Source organism: Echinococcus granulosus (genome assembly GCF_000524195.1).
Source record: "Echinococcus granulosus chromosome Unknown EG_S00002, whole genome shotgun sequence".
Classification (NCBI taxonomy): domain Eukaryota; kingdom Metazoa; phylum Platyhelminthes; class Cestoda; order Cyclophyllidea; family Taeniidae; genus Echinococcus; species Echinococcus granulosus.
The window spans coordinates 1,037,042-1,058,396 of record NW_020170382.1 but is presented as its reverse complement, the minus strand read 5'-3'; the positions used below and the strand labels follow the sequence as shown (position 1 = coordinate 1,058,396).

Below are 21,355 nucleotides of genomic sequence, written 5' to 3'. Positions count from 1 at the left end.
GTTGATAGTACTACTACACATATCAAGTATGAGACGTTAATTGTGTAGCTAACTCTCCTCTTTGTTAACGGGCCGTTCAGGAGCCCCGCCATCATACCTACGCAGGTCGGCCCGGCCTCCAAACCATGCCAGTAGCCCCGACCCCTTCTGCACGTCGACAATACATATTCTGTCCAAGTATTATCTCTTCCTCTACCTTCAGAGAAGTGTCAGAAGGCTACACAAGGATGGCAGTGTAGTTGCCAAATAGTTTCTTACGCCATTTATGCGACGGATATTCTTTCGATCCGACTCACATTGTTTAATTAAATTCATCCTCAATTTCTTTTTCAGTGAACAGCTAACTGATAATTAGGAAACATTTCTTTTCCGACTACTCTTTGCTACCTTTATGGTGTGCAGAATGTATCCTGCTCTAGATTAATAAGTTATTTAACTTCTTTCATGGTAGAAGTCTGTAGGATGTAAGCTGCAGTACGTTGTATTTCCGCCTAAAATGGAGGTGGTTTCAACATTCCTACGCTATCCTTTTCTTAGAACTCATCCATTTTTGCAAATGTTCACCCTCCTGGAGTTGGACTTTATGGAGCCACCTTTATGGTTTCCAAGCACTTTTATTTAACCCTCAAGACATCGTTTCTTTTGTCTTAATCGAGAGAATATACAAATGATAACAAGGTCTCCACTGGTGAGCATGAGGGTGGTGACCTGGGTCAACGGCTTTGGCTTTGAGAAAAAAAAACTGTAATTTAGACAAATAAGTTTTCCGCTAGCTCGTAAAGCACAGGAATGAACTTTCAATGACCTTTCCCCATCTCCATCATGCAAGGCGCCTCAGCGATTGACGAGACGCGGAGGGCTGAAGTACATCATAAATTGCTTGCGAACAGTCTGGGTAAGCCACAGAGTTCTAATTAGCAATTCACTTTAGCCTAATTTACTTTTATTCAGCCCGTCTCATCATTTTACGCATTTGACAGAGGGAGGCCTCTTAGAATCGGCGTGGATGCTAGTTCACCCCAGACATATCGTCACACATCCTTTCCAAAAAGGCTTAACTTAGTAGTGATCGAAGAAGAATCGGAAGTCGGTGTGTTTTAAGAAATCAGGAAAAAATCCTGCTTATAACAGATTGGAATTTGAGCTGACGGACTCAAAAGCGTGTGAAGTTTGCCCTTTTCGATTATTTAAAATGAGGAATTATGGCACCAGTTTAGTTCATAAGAAATGATGCTTAATTTGAGCGTTTATGTACGTATTGCCCCAAGACTTTTCAGAAGACGAAAGGAGACATAATACTTGGGTAGGATATGTACTATTGACCTACGGAGGGGCTCGGAGACCAGCCTACCCGGTGCAGGTACTGTGGCGGAGCCCCAAAGTGGCCCGTTACCTAAACTGAGGGTCAAACAAACAATTAAGGCATTGCAATGTGTTCCACAGGAATAAAAACAGCGATTTATACCTTATGAAATCGATAAAAATAAATCTTGTGTTAAAATAATGATAACTTACACCACCTTTGATCCTGCAGAGGCTATACAGACTCAGGGGAGGAGTAATATTGGTACTTTTACTCCGTTTGATTTGAAACATCATTGACTATATTAGTATTAAGTCAAACGAGCCCCCACACGTTGTTACGGCAACACCAAACACAGGGGAGGATGCACATACGCGCACAGCGAATGGGAGGCCTCTGATTGGCTGACGGGAAGGCCTGAAGGTGATGCACCACATTGTCGTCACACCTCAGCAAGGAGGTCATTAGAAAACATTATAATTCTCCAGTTGGATGACCACGCAATTTGATTTTCCACGCCTACCAAGCACTGTGCCCTATCGTTCATTTCGCATCAAGGATCCCACGTTCATTCAGTTGCAGAGACGCCGAAGACAACAACAACAACAGCAGCAAAGTTTGAACTTCCTCTCTACCAGTCTGCTCTGCTCTCAAATGACTCTTCAGCCTCCGGTCACTCACTTCCGAATTCGAACTTACAGATGTAGCAGTGTTTCTTCTTATCAAGAACCGCAGAAGTACTCTATCAGGCCTGTTGAATCTGCGGCGAATCAAGTCCCGACTACAAGCTTTGGACGAAAGGTTTCTTACGTGTCTCCCCTGCCCTCCCCTGTGGAAGATACACGAGCGTTTGAAAGTGTAAAACGGGTTCTACCGACGCTAACAGGTCACGCTGCATCTCCCTACTTTCCACCCTGCTTGAATAGCGAAGCTGAGAAATTGGATGTTGAAACACCGTCCCCGCGCACGGAAGATAGCTTCTCCTCCCCTACATCGAGTTTCGGATCAAGCGTGTCTACACCACCGCCATCCCTAGTGGAAGAAGAAGGGGAAACACCATGCAAATCGATATTGCGGCGAGCAAACGAGGAGATGAAGGAGCGGCTGATGACCGCACCCGGTGGAGGAGGAATTGGGCGAACAGGTACCACCTCTCCCGATTGTATCAGCCAATTCCTGTCTGCGTTTTCTAAAAAAGGCGTGCGATTCGATGTTGAACGAAACTCTACCCACACTTATGAGAAGGATTGCTGTGACGGCGTTCTGGTGAATGGCGTGAAGAAGAATCACATTGCGAGGCACCTGTGTTACCTAAACCTGCTTCATCGTGATGGTCATTAGTTGTTAGGGTGACTCGGAACTTGTATATAATTTAATTTATGCAGTAGCATATTTTGTGGGCAATATATCCTGTCCGAAATTAAATAAACATTTCTTTTCATTTTGCTAATTTGTGAGAGTGTGTAGAATATTTGATGAGTGTGGCGGAAGTGCCATTTTGGGAAAATTTTTACTTTGAGTGTAAATTCCTCACGCGTTGTTGACACAATGGAAGTCAGATGACCTGCTTTTGTTTTTCACCTTGAAGGAACGAGTAGGAGGATACTTGTCAGTAACAATTAAAGCGTTCGTTATTGTTAAGTATGCAGCAACAAAACCAAGACGTAGACCGTATCTTAATGCTTTAACAAAAAGCTCCCATTACAAAATAATTACTTAGTTAAAAACAAGTTTCTTCCTCTAAGAATTCAAGAACGTTTGGGAAATTCATTGCCTTAATAAACATAAATATTCGGCAATATCAATGCAATGAAGTGGTTAGGTATGCCTAGAACAGTGAGATTTGTCATCTCGACAGGGATCGAATGTAGTATTCTGGTCGCCTGTTTAACTTTTGGTTCTGATGAAGACTGAGCTAGGGCTTTGGGCCATGCCAGTGGCCCCAAACCCGTCTGTAGGTCGACAACACCTGTTCTGCCCAAGTATTATGCCGTCTTTCATCTTCAGAGAAGTCTTGGGACGCTACAAAGTGCTTGCGTTGTTGTGACATTTTTCTGTTAAGTAATACACCAGGTGATAAATTAAGTGAAAGCGTTCCCCTCACAAATTTGCCCTGAAATACTCTGCTTAGAAATAAATCCAGGCTCAGGTATACCACCTCAACTTTTGTTTTTCCACGAATCATATTATGCTCCCTGTGCACTGGTAATTAAGCGATCGAGTACACATCAGGTACTTATAGAATAAAAGATGATAGTGATTTCACCAATGCACCATACGTGACATGTTAAATCTGGGATGATCTTGATTCCGTCCACTGACAAACACCCATAACTGCAGTACAAATAAGTACAACAGCAGGACAATGCCACTTTATCAAATGAAACCCTTATTTCAGGAATTTAGCAAAGAATATCGGACTGGTCTTTCGTGTGGTTAGATGGGGTCAATTAGTAAACAACCGTTTAAAAAGTTGCGAGGACAATGTACAATCCGTACATTCAGGAACCAAAAGAAATTGCAGAACTTTAAGATGATCCTTAAAATTCTTAAAAATGTTTTTAGTAAAACAGAAAGACTATTTTCATGATCTAGCAAGTCGATCAATTTGGTCCACCTCTGTTTGTACAAGCCTTTCAAGCGAAATGCGGTCGACTTACGCACACTCACGGATGACACCGGTTCCCAAAAGAAAGAAAGCTTTAATCTTTTAGAAATTTGGTAATCCTGTCCCCGCACTTTTCGAGCAAGGGATGGTCATCTTCAGCCACTCATCTCCATCCAACGGCATGAAGTCGGAGGAAGGAGAGATTAACGTCGGAACCGTATGTCAATTTAAACTGAGAAAATAGCAGTGGCAACGTCACGCTTACTTAGGTGTGCGACATTACTATGTTGGAACATTATTTGCTAAACGGGGAATTCAGATTGTCTTCGGTCTGGGATTATTCACAGCATAGAAAGTGGACAAGTGCAAAAATTAGCCAGTTGATTCGGGACTACAGGCGCTTTGTTCTAAAAGTCAACATTGTTCAGGGGTTTTGCCTACAACTTTCAATTTGTCGTAAGAACTCGTGATCATGAAGAAGTCCTATTTACACGGTGCTAAAATCCGACAAATTGTCTACTATTTTAGTGCCACAAAAGATGCTCTGCATATTTTTTAAACAATATGCACAGTGTGCGATTTTTGCTTTTGCAATTTTATTTACAACTTGCAACCCTAAGAGCACCGTTTTAATGTGTCACGGCATATTCGATTCATTGTAAGGTCGTTTATTAGCTTTGCGCAATTTTGGTTCTGTGGGTCCATTCCGCAGCGCAAAATGGACTTGCTGGGCGTTACCGTTCTGCTAAGCCTCTTCCTCTACCAAGGTATTCAGTTTTATGAAATACTTACGCAGCAAAGGTTTTGGCTTTAGACCTGCTGTTGAGTTCGATTTACCCATGGGTTCAGGCAATGTCTACGTGGGACAACTAATGAAACATGAAGCATCCGTAAAGCTCTCCCCAAAACTAAGAGCTTTTGCAAATCCAACTTCAAGCCGATCGAAACAAATATGCGGATTTCACTTGATCGTAAAGGATGAATATCAATTTCCATTTGAAGTGGATTTAAAAAATGCCACTTTGGGAACTGGAGAAATACGAGTACGCAATGACGTTCCTGTGGATTTTACCCAGAACAAAATGCACACTTTTCAGATTGAAGCCTATGATTGCGACACACCGCCAAACTATTCAGAAAGGTAGTTTCGTCGATTTGTATATTGCAGTTTCAACGACACTCATTATTTCTCGTTACTGTGATCATCTTAAATCAATCTGACCCTTCTGATAGTACTAGAACTTTCGTAGCGTTTGTCTGGTACATGTATTTTGTTGAAATCACTTCTTTTTTAGTTTAAGATGTCCACACTGGGAATTTTTGGAATAAAGTTTTTAAATACGTAAAGTTGGAAGCTAAATACACAAGTAACCTATGACGTTGGTTTAAGTTTGACTGTGCAATGTCCTCGCTATGAATGTTTGAACCTCGTTGAATGTTCCCACATGTCAAATGAACCCATAATTTTCATTAAATAATTGCAAGTTCTTGGTTGAAAACTGAACGTATATATCATGATTCATTATTATTTGGATTCAGAGAAACAAGCAATTCTCTGGGTTTGCTAGCAATCTTGCTCTTTTTAGTTTCACTGAAAGTGATTACTTTCACTGTGGCGCTATTTGTCTGTCGGGAATTGGGATCGCCATGTTTGTGTTGCTTATTGTCTAAATAGAGTTTGTAGTTTTGTACCCTACGCTCGCTCCATTAAGCTGTAAGTCACTCAAAGAGGCACTAATAGAGCTTGTTTAATCTGACTGGTCAGGCGCTAAAGATTTGCACTCATTCCATTGGCTGTAAACATTTTGAGACTTAGTGTGATGCAAGACCCTCGTCTTAAACAATTCGATCTGCTTTTTAAATACCACTTAAATTGTTGCAGCCTAAGTCACTGATAATTGCTTGGTTGCTCAGCTTCAGTTCTCTTCCCATATTATTGAATGAACTAAGCGATGGAGACCTCTGTGTTTATTTCTTATCACCAGCATTACTTCGGATGTATAGGACCCTGAGTGCTTGTTTATTGGTGCCATCCACTGTTTTCAAAGGAATGAAAGTTAGGAAGATGCCGAAATTTCTTTTATTTTGCTGTTGGTTTTCAGAGTTTTGGTGAATGTGAACGTCCATGCAGATGAGGAGCTGCGTTTTACTGAGAGCGTCTACAACTTCTCAGCAGTGACCTATAGCAGTGTGGGTGCCATCTGCGGTAAGGTCACTGTGACGCATGAGACCTTCACTCCGCCAATCAGCCTTGCAGATTATCAATGTGGCTACTCTCTTCTTGCCGGTGACATGGTTCCCTTCACCGTGGACTCTCACGGTAGGACCATTCTCAATTCTTCTCAGAATGCATATTTTCACTCAAATATCACCACAAAGGGAAAGCTGTGATCACAAATGCCTGGTATTGTTGTGTTTTAGCAACAACCGATGGGTGTGTAGAGGGTGGGCCCAAACAAGTGCATGCATAACACTTTACAAACCACCTTCTTAAGAACGATCTCTTTGTTAGATCTAGGTGAAAGTTTTGCACAAGATTATTAATGTTTCATGGTGGCCGGCTAGGCACAAACGGTGTTGCATTTGCTTCTGTATTTCGCTTGTAGAAGTTTAATTGGTTCCATGAAATTCTCACAGAAGTGCCGATCATTTTAAAAGATATGCATTTTATTCTGTTTGTGAATTGCAAATATTTTTTTGTAAATGGATTCAAAGCGATCATTTAAATTGCCTTATCCCCTGTTGTACAAATTTACCGCCTCTTCTTTTTGAATAGGCCATTTTAGTGCCAAAGATATTCTTTCATGTTTTGAAGTGGGAATGGAAGTTTGGTATCGAAGCGTCACAAAGGGCTGGTTATTACATCATTTAATATTTAAATTAAGAATTATGTTTGCGAGAAAGAATTAGCGGCTTGATTATCATCACCACAAATCACTTCAGATCTTTTTGAACTGTCCCGCTGAATGAAGGTTCTTTGAACAAATGCACCTGAAATTATTTGCATAGTGAAATGAGTCATTAACTTTGTAGGCTGTCGTTCCGGATGCCTTATTTTGTAGAGAATGATTAATTTTACCGCCTTGCTTTTTTCGCGGCACGCCATTTATTTAGGATTCGGTTTGGCCATGCTCCCTACTTTTTCGCGTTGGGTTGATCTCAAACACAGTAGCATCACTGAATTACCATTATGGGAATCCAGAACAGGCAGCCTTTTGCGTAGTTTTACTCACGGAAAGAATTCATGCCAAATTGTCATCGTGAAAACAGCGGTTTGTACTGACGATTGCGAGCTAGTGCACGTAGACATATCTTGCAAAAAAGTAACCACCTTACTTTTGTCTAAGTGTTGTCTTTTGCCTAAATGATGTTTCCTGCTTATTTCTTGAGTATTGTCTTAATGAATTTGACGGATGGGTTCAGATCCAGCTCACGATCATAGTGGTCTCCATATTTTTTTTACAGCAGCTCTGTAGTTATGTAGTTTCCTTAACTGATCAAAGGTCCTTTTCGTCCTCAATAACACTTGGGTAGTTAGCTCTACCAAACGATCACCGGCAAAAATGGAAGTTTGGTGTATTTTTAGCTATCTTGTACTGATCAGCAGCCATAAATGTGAGACTGGCATTAGGCTTCCATCTTTCCTGACACATTTGTGATCTGTGACCCGTGTCCGCAGACCGGGTTTGGGTGGAACCATATCAAGATGTCTCCAACTTATTAGTAGATGCAGACATTTAAGAATGCCTTGGTGGGTCTATAACGACAGTTTTTATCCCCATGTATTGAAAATTGTTATTTTCCAAACCTTTTTTTGCCTATTTTTATAGATTCCGTTGACCAAATCTTTGATTTCCATGACATGATATGACTTTTACCTTTAAGCCCATGTATGAGCTAATTCAGATTAGGAGTGCTATCAAGATTCCTTTAATCTTGTTGAAATGTGAACAAACATATTTGAATTTTAGGGTCTAAATCTGTTGATTTAAATGACAAGTAGTTGGGGTATGATCGTTTACTATTGTGATATCGTTGTCACAAGAAAATAAGGCTTAGATGACGGGAAAACTTTCACCTGCGAATGGGTGAAACACCTTAAATAGACGTTGAAGTTGTGTACTCACCTGTAAACCTCGTGGAGGTTCCTGCCTTACTTTTTCCATGTCATTAGCACACCCTTTTCATTAGGGAGTGACTAGTTAGGTTGAGTGTAATTGTGGTGAGTGAAGTGAAAACGAAGGCCTCTGCACTTTAAACCCAGCTAAACTTTCCCAATTTGTGCCTTTATTCCTTGTATTTCGCCAACGGGAAGCAACCAAGCAAGTTTCCATATAAAAAGAAACTTTTATTTGAGTTATTTTGGCAAAAATTACCTCAGGCCATGTGAGTTACCTGTTTTTGGCATCGAAAACGTCTTTACCAAGCGTAACTGAAGCGTGAATACAAATGAGATTGCTCAACAGAAATTTAATGGAATCCTTTTTGTAAGGAATCCCAGAAAGTACGTTGAGATTTTGTGTCTCTTAATTGGCAATACCCTGCAGCTCCCAAGACGAAAAAAGTGGGGAAGTCTTTGGCAAGCAACAGGGTCATGCACACCGAACATACACACACATACAAGAGGCACATACCTTGCCAGGGATCACATTTCACCATGTGTCCTCTCCACTCAGTCTCTGCATCGTTGGTCAGTGCGAGTTGGCGCGGAGGGCCAACTGCGCTCGCACGTGACAACGGTGATCCACTAGAGCGCTCACTGCCCTGCTCCTATTGACACCGTGCCATGCTACACTGCACAGTAAACGCAGGCTGGTGGGATCAGTTCGAATTCTGCAACCACTTTAATGCGAATTTTACAACCCGACGCACTGTGTGACCACTTTCTTGGTACACAGCGTCCCCCCGCCTTAAACCATTCTGGCCTACTTTCACCACCTCATAAAATATTACCAGATGGTTGATCTTAATTGGCTGGTCGCTACTCGTAGTAAAAATGTAGGAAAAGTATGTGCAAATTTGTTGAAGTAAGTCCTTCGTTAGTACTTAATAGGAAGTTTTAGTGTCTTACCTTTGGGACTGTGGAATATGTGAATTGTCCACTCTAAAGGCACATTAACAGTTATCAGAAAGAAAAATTTATACATTTATTCATTCCCAATAAACCTTTGGAAATAAACCATTTGAGAAAGGATGTTAAACATTTATCTAGCTTTCCACAAGGAAGTAAGGTGCGCTGTAGCTCATTTGATGATTTATGACCAGTTCCTAAATGCTTTTTAATATCTTTTAGGGCAAATGGAACTGTGAACTTTAGGCATTCCGACCTCTATTTTAGCCTTTATAAGAAAGTAATTGAAGGCTAAGCTATTGCGTGTAGTGAAAGCAACTCTAGTAATGGTGGAAGCGCTGGTAAAGGGTAGGCCAAGACAACGGACTGAATAAGCAAGAACCCTCACTTACTTTTGTACTCCTAGTATAATTTATTAACTTGGATAATTTAGCAATCTACTTTTGACAGGTGTCATCCGATCTCGTGAAGTGCTCACTAATGCCTCTCCGAGGAATTTCCGCTTCCTCGTGCGGTACAATGACTGCGGCGGTGCAGGAGTTGAATCCGCCACGGCTGTCGTCAATATTAAGGTCATCCAGAGCAAATGCGAACCCCGATGGAGTGGTGAGTCCCCATTCTACACTATCTCCAACTGTCAGTGCTCTGGCTAAATGAAAAGTTGCATTCAAGCTGGACTCCATTAATGCGTCTAGGGCATTACAAAAAACTAAATTATGCACGAGGGCCTGTCTTGGAGTTAGAAATGAGTGGGCTTTAATTAGGAGTGGGTTTTGAGTACTTAAAATTGCGCCGTTGGTGAGGAAAATATCAAAAGTGTTAAGTAGAACCATCTTTGTAGGTTGGGCTGGATTAATCCTTCGTAGCCAGTCATTTCGGATCTGACTTCATCCAAGCTTTCCAGGGTTTTGGTGCTTATTCCGTCACAATTACCATCCGGTTTAATCGCAAAGTGGTTCGCTCAGTTTTTGTGTTTACTGTCGGTTGCAACCGGACAGTTTTTGTACTTGGTCTTATGAACTAAACTTGATTTTTCATGCAGAGGTAGGAAACTGAGATCTATAATACGGTTGTGCTGAGGTAACCAGAGAGCCCTCTCGACACATGAATTTTCGGGCGTTCCTTCGTCAGGTATGAAATACATCTGGACATACAAAGCGATGCCTCCAAATCCAAAGTACTTGATTCTTTAATTTTTGAAAGAATTCCAGATTGTTACCTTCTTTTTTGCCCTTCCCACCAAACTTTTTTTGGGGTACATGCAGTTTAATACGTCCTTTGCAATTGATACACCACTACATTAAGCTGTATTTAGTCATTCTATCAAGGGTCTACTTTGCGCCCCCAGAGAAGCCCCTCCCTAGGACAAATAAACCTCCATTGGTGGTCAACTTTTCTGTTTGAGAATGGGTAATGACTCATTTGACGTGCGTCAACCAATGGGATCTGTCGAAAGTCAGCGGTGCGGAAAATCACGGGTGTTTCAAGATGGAGATTCAACAAATCCAGAATGAAGCAGTAATGTATCCTCTTCATTACGAAGAGAACCAAAGGTGTTTTCCAACAACAGTTAGTAAATGAAAACTCTAGATATAAAGTGGGATATTCTATTTTCCGGCAATATTTGAATTAAATAACTGTCTACTTTAAAGGAATGCTTTCTGACTAACGCAGAACGTTAAACGTGGATCACATTGAGTTTAGCACAGCGTTTGAGATAGTTCAGATTCCCTCGGTAAAAGTTCATTTTTTTACGTACCTTCAAAAACAAGGCAATAAACAATCGCCGAGAGATGTAGCTTTGGTGTGCCCTGCTTTATATGAAATATTGCCTCGCTCGCTCTCAGAGTACTAACCTTCCTCTTGAGTCGATATGGGAATCTCACAGGACTTCATTAGCAAGAAAAGTAGTGTTTGAAATATGCCAACCAAAAAATAATCTTACTAAGACTAAAGGAGGTGGATGAGACTTCATGCAGGATGCCACTGTTGTAGGGCTGCCCACATCACTGTACTACTCACTGGGTGAGCAGCAACCGAAGCGTCTGCTCTGGCCCCTCACCTACCACCTCGACATGTGTGGGATGACCTGCAATGAGGCTGACTCACACATCTTCACCCAAGTGAGCCTCCGTCACGGTCTACCCGGGGAAACTCTCATCACGGCCTCACCCTCCTTCTGTCGTCATGACCCTCGCAATCTTCATGAGCAGCGCCAACTCTGTGGTACGTCTACTTGCTTTCTCTTGTTCTCCGATCCCATTCCTCTCAAATGAACATCGGCGGAGATTAAAAGTCGGAGGTTTGACAGGTTATAACCATAAAGGGTTGATATGATGGTAAGGACGCTTTTCCAATGATATAGCGTTTCAGTAAATGTAGCCTGTGATTTTCACGAAAAATTAGCCTCACTGACTAACTCTTTAGCACTTTTGGACTGGATCATATGATGTTACCTCACCCATTGTCTTCGTTCCTCATTCTTTAATTACATTGCAATTGGCATTCGTTTATAATGGAAATGTGTGCTAAAACTGGAGCAGTAAGGTAAATATGTGACATTTTGAGCTCACCCAAAATGAGTGTGTGAAGCGATTCCGCTCCTTACCGTGAGCTGACTCATTTACAGGCAAAACAAGCGACTTCTGAAATTGTTTTAGTAAAGTTGGCGACTGTCACTCTGGGAGGTCTCAGGGGTCTTTGGTATGCCCCATGGCATTTCATTCCTCTTTTCTACCCTAGAATGCTTATTCTTGTATCAAGGTTATTCGGAGATGTCTCAATAGACGAAAAAACGGAAAATAATACATATATGTCTCATTAGTTGGTTTCCCCACAAAGTCCAAACAGTGCATATGATCAGGACTGCACCCTTTGAGGCCCAACTTGTCTGCAATACAAAGTCGGTAATTTTTTTGAGAATGTTGGTATGCACCGCACTAAGTGGAGTGAATTGGCTCCTCCCCTGGGGTTCAGCCATTCATATCACCTTTTGGTGCTTTTAGATGGTCTCTTTCCCATGTAGGTTTTTTGCCTTATTTACTGCAGCTTAAAGCTTAGGAACCTTCGTATCACATAAATTTTCTGCATTACGAGGATTTGGTTACGGACTACTCTATCCCTGAGAATCACCAATGGGAAGTTGCTTACGGCTATCTACGGCATTAAAAATCAGGCTTATTGTTTTTTTTGTAATTTCAAACCCGATAATAAGATCTGTTTTAGTTATTAGGTTACCATCGAAGTAGTCTTGAAATTCACTACTACTTTGAAGAATGAATGGGGTACTTTGGTGCAAGAAGTGAAGGTTGAATCTGGCCCCCACAACTAGTCTATTCGAATCTGTCTTCTATTATTATGCTGGCCACACAATGCTTCTTACAAATGGAGAGCACAGTAGACGCGAAGCTGGAGGAGCGATGCGGTGTTGATCGCAAAAACGGTCAAGGTGCGCACCTACCGGAGCAGAGCCTCGGCAGCGGCAACTGCGTATTTGCGCTGCGACGGAACCCTGCGTACGGCGCATGCGCTGCCTCCGTGAGGCTATCCGATACGGAGCCGGACCTGGCGTGGTGTACTGCGTGTGTGGTGAATGCAAAATGCGAATTTTGGTGGCATAAGAAGGAGAGAGCTGGATTACAGATACTCATTTACTGTGATGTTGGTGGTTTTACTAGTTACATGAGAATTTGAACTACTAGGTACAGTTTATTTTTGGTGTCATAAAGTGACCCGTAAAGTTAAGTCGATACCTCCATTCTTAAAGCACTCTTAATTTGAGCGAAAATATAATTTTAATATAATGGCGCGAATATCAGAAGATGAAAGCGTAATATTTGTTGTTTCATGGTAAAGTGATTGCCGTAAACATTCGTAAATTCTTTAACACCGAGGGATAAGGTAAACATGTAAGCCTGTGGAGTTTTTTTTCAGTAGAAATTAAATGAACGTTTTCCGTGGATGTTTAACTTTTTAAGTCGATTCTTTGTTTAAATAGGCATGACTTTAATAGGCGTACCTTCTCCAAGGAGGGACAAGCCTGCGAAGCCCAATTTAACACACCGTTTTTTCTGCAGGGTAGCCGAACTAGCCCCTAGTCACCTCCACTTCCGTCTTACTTCATCCCTAAATAAACTGTCTTTTCCCTCTTTCAAGCCTTCATTTGACTGCCTAAGGCTGACAAAAGATTGGTATCGTCACCTGGAGAAATGTCAGCAGGAGAGTAGAGAGGATGCAGCATTCACTCCGGTGCCAAAGTGTGGTCTGAATTTTTCTCGCTGCAAGTTTTGAGATTGAATGAAGTGTGAGGTCTTGTGTGACGTCTTAATAACAAGGATACCCTTCTGACAGATTCATTGATCCTGGCTGTTCATGAATAAGGCCTCCTTTCCGACACTTCTGAGTTGTATCGGGTAGTACCGAGTAGACATTATCTCCATGATAATTGTCCTTTGTCCTTCAGCATGTGAACAAGTCGTAGTGAGTGGTTGCAACTGATTTTCACCAAACGCGTACACCTAGCAAGCACAGTTTGGTGCATTTCTCATCACAAGTCGAAAAGTCAATCAACCATCGAAGGCACTCGGTGCGTTTTTATGGCACAAAAGAAGCGGTTGAAGAGCAATCAATTGACAGTTGCCGAGGCCTATTGTCTGTCGCCTATTACTGCGTTTGGCAACTATTTGCTTAGCCTCCACTAGGTCCTTCCCAAATGATGGTGTAAACAAACTGGGTCACTACTCACGACCTTAAGTATGACTGGAATTTTTGCTGTGGCTTTAACCTTGCAACGATTTAATCACCAGCGTCGCCTAATTTTATCCATTATGGCTGAGAATAGAGGGTTTTTCCTGATTGTGCCTTTAAGTGATGCATCAGCAGAACCATCCCAGTGGTGTAAATTTTTTGGTTCTGGACACTGCATTAAGCTACCGTATGCCGTAACTTTATCAAATTCTGTATATCAAATGAGAAGCTGGGGTTCCACTTCTACTTCAGCTTTGAAGCTAAGTTAATTACGGTTCGCAAAGCAGCCAAGCTGGAACCACGTCCATCGGGTCCAGCCAACACTGATAATGGCTTAAAATAATGAAGATGAGCAGTACCCTATAGAAGGGCTGACTCCTGTCCGGTTTGTTGAGCATAGAAACAATCTCATACATTTCCGAGGTCTCAACAAGTCAAAACGTGTCAATGCGGCAGGCTGCACCAAAAAGCACAAACTGTTTTTGGTCACTTGATGTTTCATACGTTTGGAATGGAGGTTCGACAGAGCTCAAATTCGTTGGGTGAGAGAAGGGCCTGACTTTTCGCAGTTAATTCTACTGTGAAGAGACTTCGATCTCTGCAAGTGCGATAACGCCTTTGGTGGAATGCGGCTAAATGCTGTACTTTACTGCGAATTTTGGTATTAGATTTCCACATTATCTGTCATTTGCACTTCTACTTCGAACAGTCAATGAAGCCGCAACTGCACTAAATTGCATTGCCAGTCGTCAAGCCCTTGTTCATCAAACATCAGTTGGAAGTGTTCACCGACTTATTTGAAAACCTAATGCATGACGACTTGAAGATGAAGGGCATTAGATCTTTTTGGAACGCCTGCCCCTCAGTTGAATACAAGCACTCAACCTGACTCTAATCAGTGAGAATACAAAGTTTGAGACTTGTAAATTCACGTATAATTTCTGTGGAATTCATCAAAATCCGTCAAATTATAACCAGCTTTCATTGTTCTTTTGAAGCAGCTCCTGACGGCTGACACAAAATGTCGGATTTTGAAGGTAAAGTTAAGTAGTTTGAATACCAAGGACGCCAGAATTTGTTTTAAGTTATCAAATCATAATTCCATCAGGAATTAAGAAAAAGATTCCACTCCCCTTCTAAGAAGGCTATTTAACCTGCTTGCCTTAAAATAGAGACGATGTGAGCTAGTCTAAATATACCAATTGCGTGTTGAAAAGAAAAATACTTTGAGGCATAAAGCTATCGAGACAGGTTTTTTTTTTTGCTTATTTCAAGTCCTCTATTTCCCCGAATTTTGAATTTGGAAGAGTGGCATCAATGCGTTTAAACACATTCCTCCCTCTTGACTCCAACTGTGCCGCACCTACTCTGTGATCTCCTTCGTCGTTCACCCTTAAGTTGGGTACTATCACGACCCACCTTTCGTACCGATACGTTGACAGTCCACTCCTTTTCATGGCCTAACCATTCCTCATTACAGCAATCGATACGGCGACGCTGGTTGACCTCCTCCCAGACCCGCAGAAGGATATTTTGATACAGCACATTGCACCAGCAGTGGGCGCATTGCCAGAGGTGGTGCCCCTCTCCCTAGGCCTTCTCTTCTCTGCCGTCGCACACTCCGGGTGGCGTCTAGACACCTCGCGACTCTTGGACGCTGCCTCCGCTGCCAGCAGTGGACAGGAGAAAGTGCTGCCAAGCACTCTTTTTGAACGTGACTTTACCCTCTCCTTCTGGCTCCAACGTGAGCCCAAGCAGGATGACGATCATGAAACCATTCTCTGCAGCCAAGAGGACACAGGTGAGGATTGGTTTTTGTGAAAAGTCACGAAAAGGACCGTTCATTATTCATTACCCAGGCAGTCTTTCCAGCGTTTGGTATTAAATACAAAAATTTGAGCTAACGTCTCCACGGTAGAACCAAGTAAATCGTGGAGTTTGCACTCTTTCATGCAATGACCATCAATTAAACATGGTATTTTAGTTTTTGGCCTTGATTGATTTTTTTTGATTTGATTTGTTGATTTTGATTTGTTGAACTTCATTGCGAAGGTCTTCGGTCTTAAAATCCGTTTACTTCCTGAACCCTTTGGACTCTCCGAGACTAGTCTCCTTTTAAAGTTTTGGTAGTCAACTAAACTCTGTTTGGAACATTGACATTTTTCAGTCTGTTGTTCAAATGCCACTGTATAAACGGAGTTATAAAGTCATAAAGCCTTCGAAGACTGATGGTTATTTGCATTCACTGTGTGAAAGGATTACGCCCTAGGGAATGGATTGAAAAGGGGCAAGAAAGAGGTCTGAAGTTGGCGTAATATGGTTGTTTCCAACCTTTACCGCTTTCAGTGTGGACCAATTGCAGTATTTCCTGGCTTTATTTGAAGTTTATAGGTACTAAGACTGGGCTTGCTAATCTGCGAACCGAAGCAGACATAGGTACTAGAATCCCGGACAGGTATTGATGGCTCTTTTTTAATCCAAAATGTAATTAGACCAATGCCTGCAATTTGAACAAGCCTTTTTTAACAGACACTTATCTCACTCCTTCGATTCGAATTTCCTCTCTCTTCACAACCATTTGTTTGCCCTATATATTCCTTCTTTCCCTCACTTCTTTTGGCTTGAATTATTGGTTCAGGAATAGAAAAACTTTGTTTAAAAAGTGGCCTTAATCGGAAGAGGGCGTTACCAGCACCTCTTAAAACCAACGCATCGGAATAAGGGCTTCCGCTTTCAGTCAAGCAGAAAGGGACCAACTCGTGTCACCGGGTCTTGGTTGCTACTAAAAAGTAGTTACCACTGACACTGTCTCCTCATTGGATTAGAAACAGCAGTTGCTTGTCGCAACCACCCATTACGTGGCAAAATTAAATATTCTGCTGAGAACGGTACTTGGGAAAGGTGGGTAAATTGGCTTCTACTCTAAGTAAAATAATTTGCATCTTTTGCCTTAAAGGTGTCTGCAGTTAGAAGATGTCATTTAAGTGTTGATAAGGGCTATCGTTTAATGAATTCTTTTGGTAAAAACTGGTTCATCAGAGCCCGACTTCACTCACTGGTGTGTGATTACGTATTCCAATGCAAGAGCCTGACGTGAGACGGCAGCAGTGTGCGTGTGCTCTGGTGTGCAGGCGTTTCATCTAATTCTCATGGTGTCGTGGAGCCAGGATTCGCTGCCTACGCTCCGCCACTTGCCTTCCTCCTCTCTCTCTCTGTGTGTGTGCTTGTGTTTTCGCCTTCATGTGCCAAATGAGTCTTGCAGACTTACCTTTGCGCATTCAGAGGCTATTTTAAGTCAATTTACCTGAAAAAAAACGATTCACATAGACTGCACAATTATGCATATTCCTAACCATCCATTAACGGCAAATGCAGAGTGACATTTGTAGATCGCAGTCTCAAAGTTGGTCATCAATGTACCCGCGACTTCCTATCACAAGTAAACTTCTCATAAGTAGACTCACACGTAGAGTGCCAATGGGATCCTGTTCTCAAAATGAACGTTTTTACCCTCATTTTGTTAATCATGGTGCCATGAAAATGCATTTTAGTAATGCCGGAACAAAGCTAGCTGTTCTTTTCACTCGGATTTTCACGTTTTTCCGTTATGCGAGATGGTTTTCATGCACAGGCTCCCCGGTCCCCATTTAGTTCCCAGCCATGCAATGACTAAGAGGTGCGTGTATAATCTAGGGCCCCGGCAACAGAGGTCGCCTAAGTCCGCGTCTGACCCTGAGTCTGAGTCATGCAGTCGGCTTAGTCACGTGGACTTATGCCGACCAATGCTTGGTGTACTGACGTGCTAATTATCCAATCAAGAGAGAGTGAGCAAGAGCGGGGGTTCTAGAATGTTCGGGGTGTAGCCACAAAGGTGGAAAGCTCGCTGAAAATCGTGAGGGATGTTTTTATGAGGTTGCAGCGCCTCCCCTCGCGAAAGTCGTCTTGGTACGCAAGTCAGGCCAACGTCCATCGATTCTTCCATGATGTTCTGTAAAGCAGGGCCCACAGATGAAGGCGGTATCCGGAAGGTGTCTGGTGGTATATCTGTCAGCGGATCACTGTATTGAGCCGCTGTATCTTCAGCGTATCGCAGAGGCAGTTAACTCTGAGGCCTCATCTAAGTGTCTTCCGATTTTTATGTCGAATATGACCCCAATGCTCTCGACGATCCATCAGTCGTGTTTTAACCGACATTCGCGAGCGTAGATGTCAGTGCCGGTTGTAAATGTTGTTGAGACGTCCGTTTTGTGGCCTTCGGACCATCTCTGCGTTGACTGCCTGATATTTTACCTTTCGGACAGGTCTTGTCGGAATTTATTTCAGAAATAAACTTTTTAACCAGGTTAGACATGCGATTCGTATGCCACGCAACTAATCAACACTCCTGTCTAATGTTTAAGCAACTGTTGTAATCATTTGGATCTTTAAATGTTATGTACATACTTGAGGGAATGTACCTAGAACTTCTTGTCCTTTAGCCTGGATTAGAATAAATTTACTATTAGCTGAGAATGATAAAGAAGACTGCTACAGCTTCGTAAATTTTGCCTGCTCATTTATAATGTAAAAACATAAGACTTTATTCTTGGGTTGTCGCAAATTAAAGTGGGATCAGTTAACTCACAAGGCATTCAGAGTAAAGCAAAAAAAGCGTCCCCCGTCATTCACTGGAAACCCGGTCTTTTGGAACTTACAGGGTAAAAAGTATGCCTCGAATTCCACTCAACCGTTTTCGAACCAGACGAGGAGATGAAATAAGGGTAGTGTCGGGCAAACACCTTAAATTTTTGGGGGATTCCAGGCTATTTGAAAAAGTTCCTTCACTCAAATTCATTCTGCCTGTGCATTCCCCAGTGCACCTAGATAGTGGCGTCGGTGCCTGCAATTCTAGGGCCTTTGTCAAACATCTTCCGTCAAGCCGTGGTGATATGGCATGCTAGGAATATTTTTGCGGTGCGTCTGTTTTCAGGACTCGTTTCACTCAATACAACAGATTGACATTACCTCTAATAAATCCAGCTCATGCAATCAACTCCAAGATGATAAGTGCGTGGTTTTATTAACTTGCAGAAATTCTGCGAATGATAAGATATTGACTCAAGTTAGCCAGTCCTGTAAAATGTTGAATTCTCATCCCACTCTATCTTTGACAAGAACTCAGATTTTACAACCCCTGATTTATTTGCAGTGAAATGTGGTATATCGTGGAGGCAAGTTAGTTTTCCCAATTTGAGACCTTTCAGAAGAATGTGCTCACAAGACCTTGCCGGCTAGTTGACTTGGTGTTCTCGTAGTAGCCTCTCGATAACTATAGACACTGTTCCGTTGGAGCGTTGATAATTTGCACTTGCTTATAATTGGTGATGGCAGTAAACTGACTTTTGGATTTAACTTTCAGCTATCGTCAACAGAGCCCTGTGGATCAGCCTGAAGGGCTCTCGAGTCATGGTGCAGATGTCTGCAGGCAATCCTCAGTCCAGCCAGCCGCTAATGAACAAGATATTCCGCACCTACTTTTTCCCCCAACTGCCACTCAGACAACGTGAAGACACAGCAGACGGGCAAGCGGACCAGTTCTCCTGGCACCATTACTCCATCAGCGTCACCTTCGACCCTGAGACCGCTGATATTAGCGCCAGCACTCTCATGATGGATGGGGAGTTAGTGGGCACTCTGGAGGCTTTTGGAGAGCCGATTTATGTTACTCGTCAGATCAAGGAATTTTTCCCGCAGTTGTGAGTTTCCTTGAGCCTACATTGTGTGGCCTGATTTCATCTTATTAGTCGGACCAGTTGCTGTGTAAGCGCGATCAGGAAGTGATAGGGGTGATCTGAAATTCATTTATTTTTGAGTAAGTTAGTCCCGCTAGTCTCGTCGAATGGATGCAGGTTATATACAAGAGCTGCAGATATGGTTAGATAAAACGTGAATTTTGTAAATTTTATTTCACTTAAAATAAATAGACTTTTTCCATTGATAACAAACTGCGGGTTGTTCAACATTTAGGAAGTTGATTCTGCAGGCTCAGAGGTGATAACCTTTGCTGTCACTTCATTTTTTGTTTTTTTTTTCATATCTTCTTGCTGTTGCTTATTTCCACCTTAAAGAATTAGCAATTTTCATCTTAATATTTAGTGAAACTCTCGAAGCTTCGCCTAGTTTCTATTTTTTAATTAACTTGTAATTTTATATTGGTCTTTTTTTCCCTACATCATCGCAGGCGTTTGAATCATTACTAATCCTTCTAGTGCAAATACTTGGTTTAGGTTCACTATTTAAGTATTCTAAGATTGTGCCAGCGTTTTACAGCTGATCCACTCCCCACAATTTTCATTAAAATTTCAGGCTTAAATCGGTTGAACACGCTTTTCAAGAATTTTATTGTTTCTAAAACCGAATGAGAACTTGTTCTTCAGTAAAGGATGATGACGGTAAAGGTATCTTTTAATTGTGTTTGAAAGTCATTCTCTCCTCAAACATTTCGCTGAAGTCTTTGCTACTGTCTAACTGATAGACTATTTCATTATCTGTGACAACTTGAGTGTTCTCAGAACTCGTATTGGGCTAAAAAGGCACAAATTTGACTTCTTTTAATTTCACTAAAATTAAGATTATGAAAAATTAAACGCCGTGCAGCATGGACGAAGCCGGAGGAAACCTGAAAGGTGCTCCGACGCATCCGATTGGCATATGATTTTACCAAAGGCAGTGTCACCTAACCTTTCATCTGAATCTTAGAAACTAGTAGGATGAAATTATTTTCCTCATGATATTTGTACTGATAGATTTGGTGAAGCGGTCCAACTATGGCATGCCAATTTATTTCTTAAATGAATGCATGCTTTGCTGTAATAGGCTTGGTGTTGCTCTCTTCTATCTCTGTCGTCATGCTTTTGGGACGAGCAGACGGGTTGGACCAGGGCATGCCTCAATGGGTAGTAGATAGATAAAGAGGTTTAAGCGTGTCCAGGGTATGTCTCTTTTTCTTCGGGACCGACGGTGTCAACTCGGTCATGAGGTTCGTATTTGCTGATCGCCTTTTGTAAAAGGATACGTCCAAGCAAATATTACTGTACTGTTTGAATCAACGCCTCGAGAGGCAAGTGAGCCGACACTGATACTTAAGAGCCAGACGTAAAATAAACCGGAAAGTGAAACGGATTTCCATCAAGTAACCGTAAAATCCCCATATTCTTTGTGTTTGCAGTGTCGAACCTCAATTTGACTTCCTTGAATTTAGGTTGAAAAGCATAATCCTAGCAAAAATTATATGCTCTCCATCCTTAACTTTTAATTGAAATATTAATTAGGTCTGTTTTGAACAGCAGCGCTTTTTAAAGTGGAATTACAACTACTTTTTATGTGAATGACGCTTCCCCCCAGTCTTTCTTCTACTATGGTGTAAGTGTATTCAAACCATGGGGAGATGGATCTTCCTCCAAGAAACTGGTGCTAATTGCCTCGAACTGGTTGCAAAAAATGACATTTTTAAACTCTCATTCCGTCTTGCCGCACCATTTCTCTCAGTGAACCTCCTCTTTCAAAAACTGAAAATAAAAGTTTTTAAAGTTAATGAGCTAATTTTTACATTTATTTATGCGGAAAAGACACTAGTCATTACCATCAT

General features: G+C 41.8%; 1 protein-coding gene across 1 annotated transcript in view; it reads left to right on the top strand. All coding sequences in view use genetic code 11, as the record gives it.

Annotated features, from left to right (window-relative positions):
• Window positions 1–1,795: 1,795 nt before the first annotated feature.
• The window catches only part of EGR_00492 (Calsyntenin-1), a gene marked incomplete at both ends in the record, with an annotated part of 39,224 nt that continues 19,664 nt past the window's right edge, over window positions 1,796–21,355 (top strand). The window contains 9 exons of the mRNA XM_024489741.1: window positions 1,796–2,569; window positions 4,018–4,128; window positions 4,587–4,678; window positions 4,708–5,052; window positions 6,014–6,231; window positions 9,433–9,588; window positions 10,978–11,208; window positions 15,209–15,529; window positions 19,127–19,463. Coding sequence (XP_024355738.1) covers window positions 1,796–2,569; window positions 4,018–4,128; window positions 4,587–4,678; window positions 4,708–5,052; window positions 6,014–6,231; window positions 9,433–9,588; window positions 10,978–11,208; window positions 15,209–15,529; window positions 19,127–19,463 — 2,585 coding nt within the window. The remainder of the gene's footprint in view (window positions 2,570–4,017; window positions 4,129–4,586; window positions 4,679–4,707; window positions 5,053–6,013; window positions 6,232–9,432; window positions 9,589–10,977; window positions 11,209–15,208; window positions 15,530–19,126; window positions 19,464–21,355) is intronic.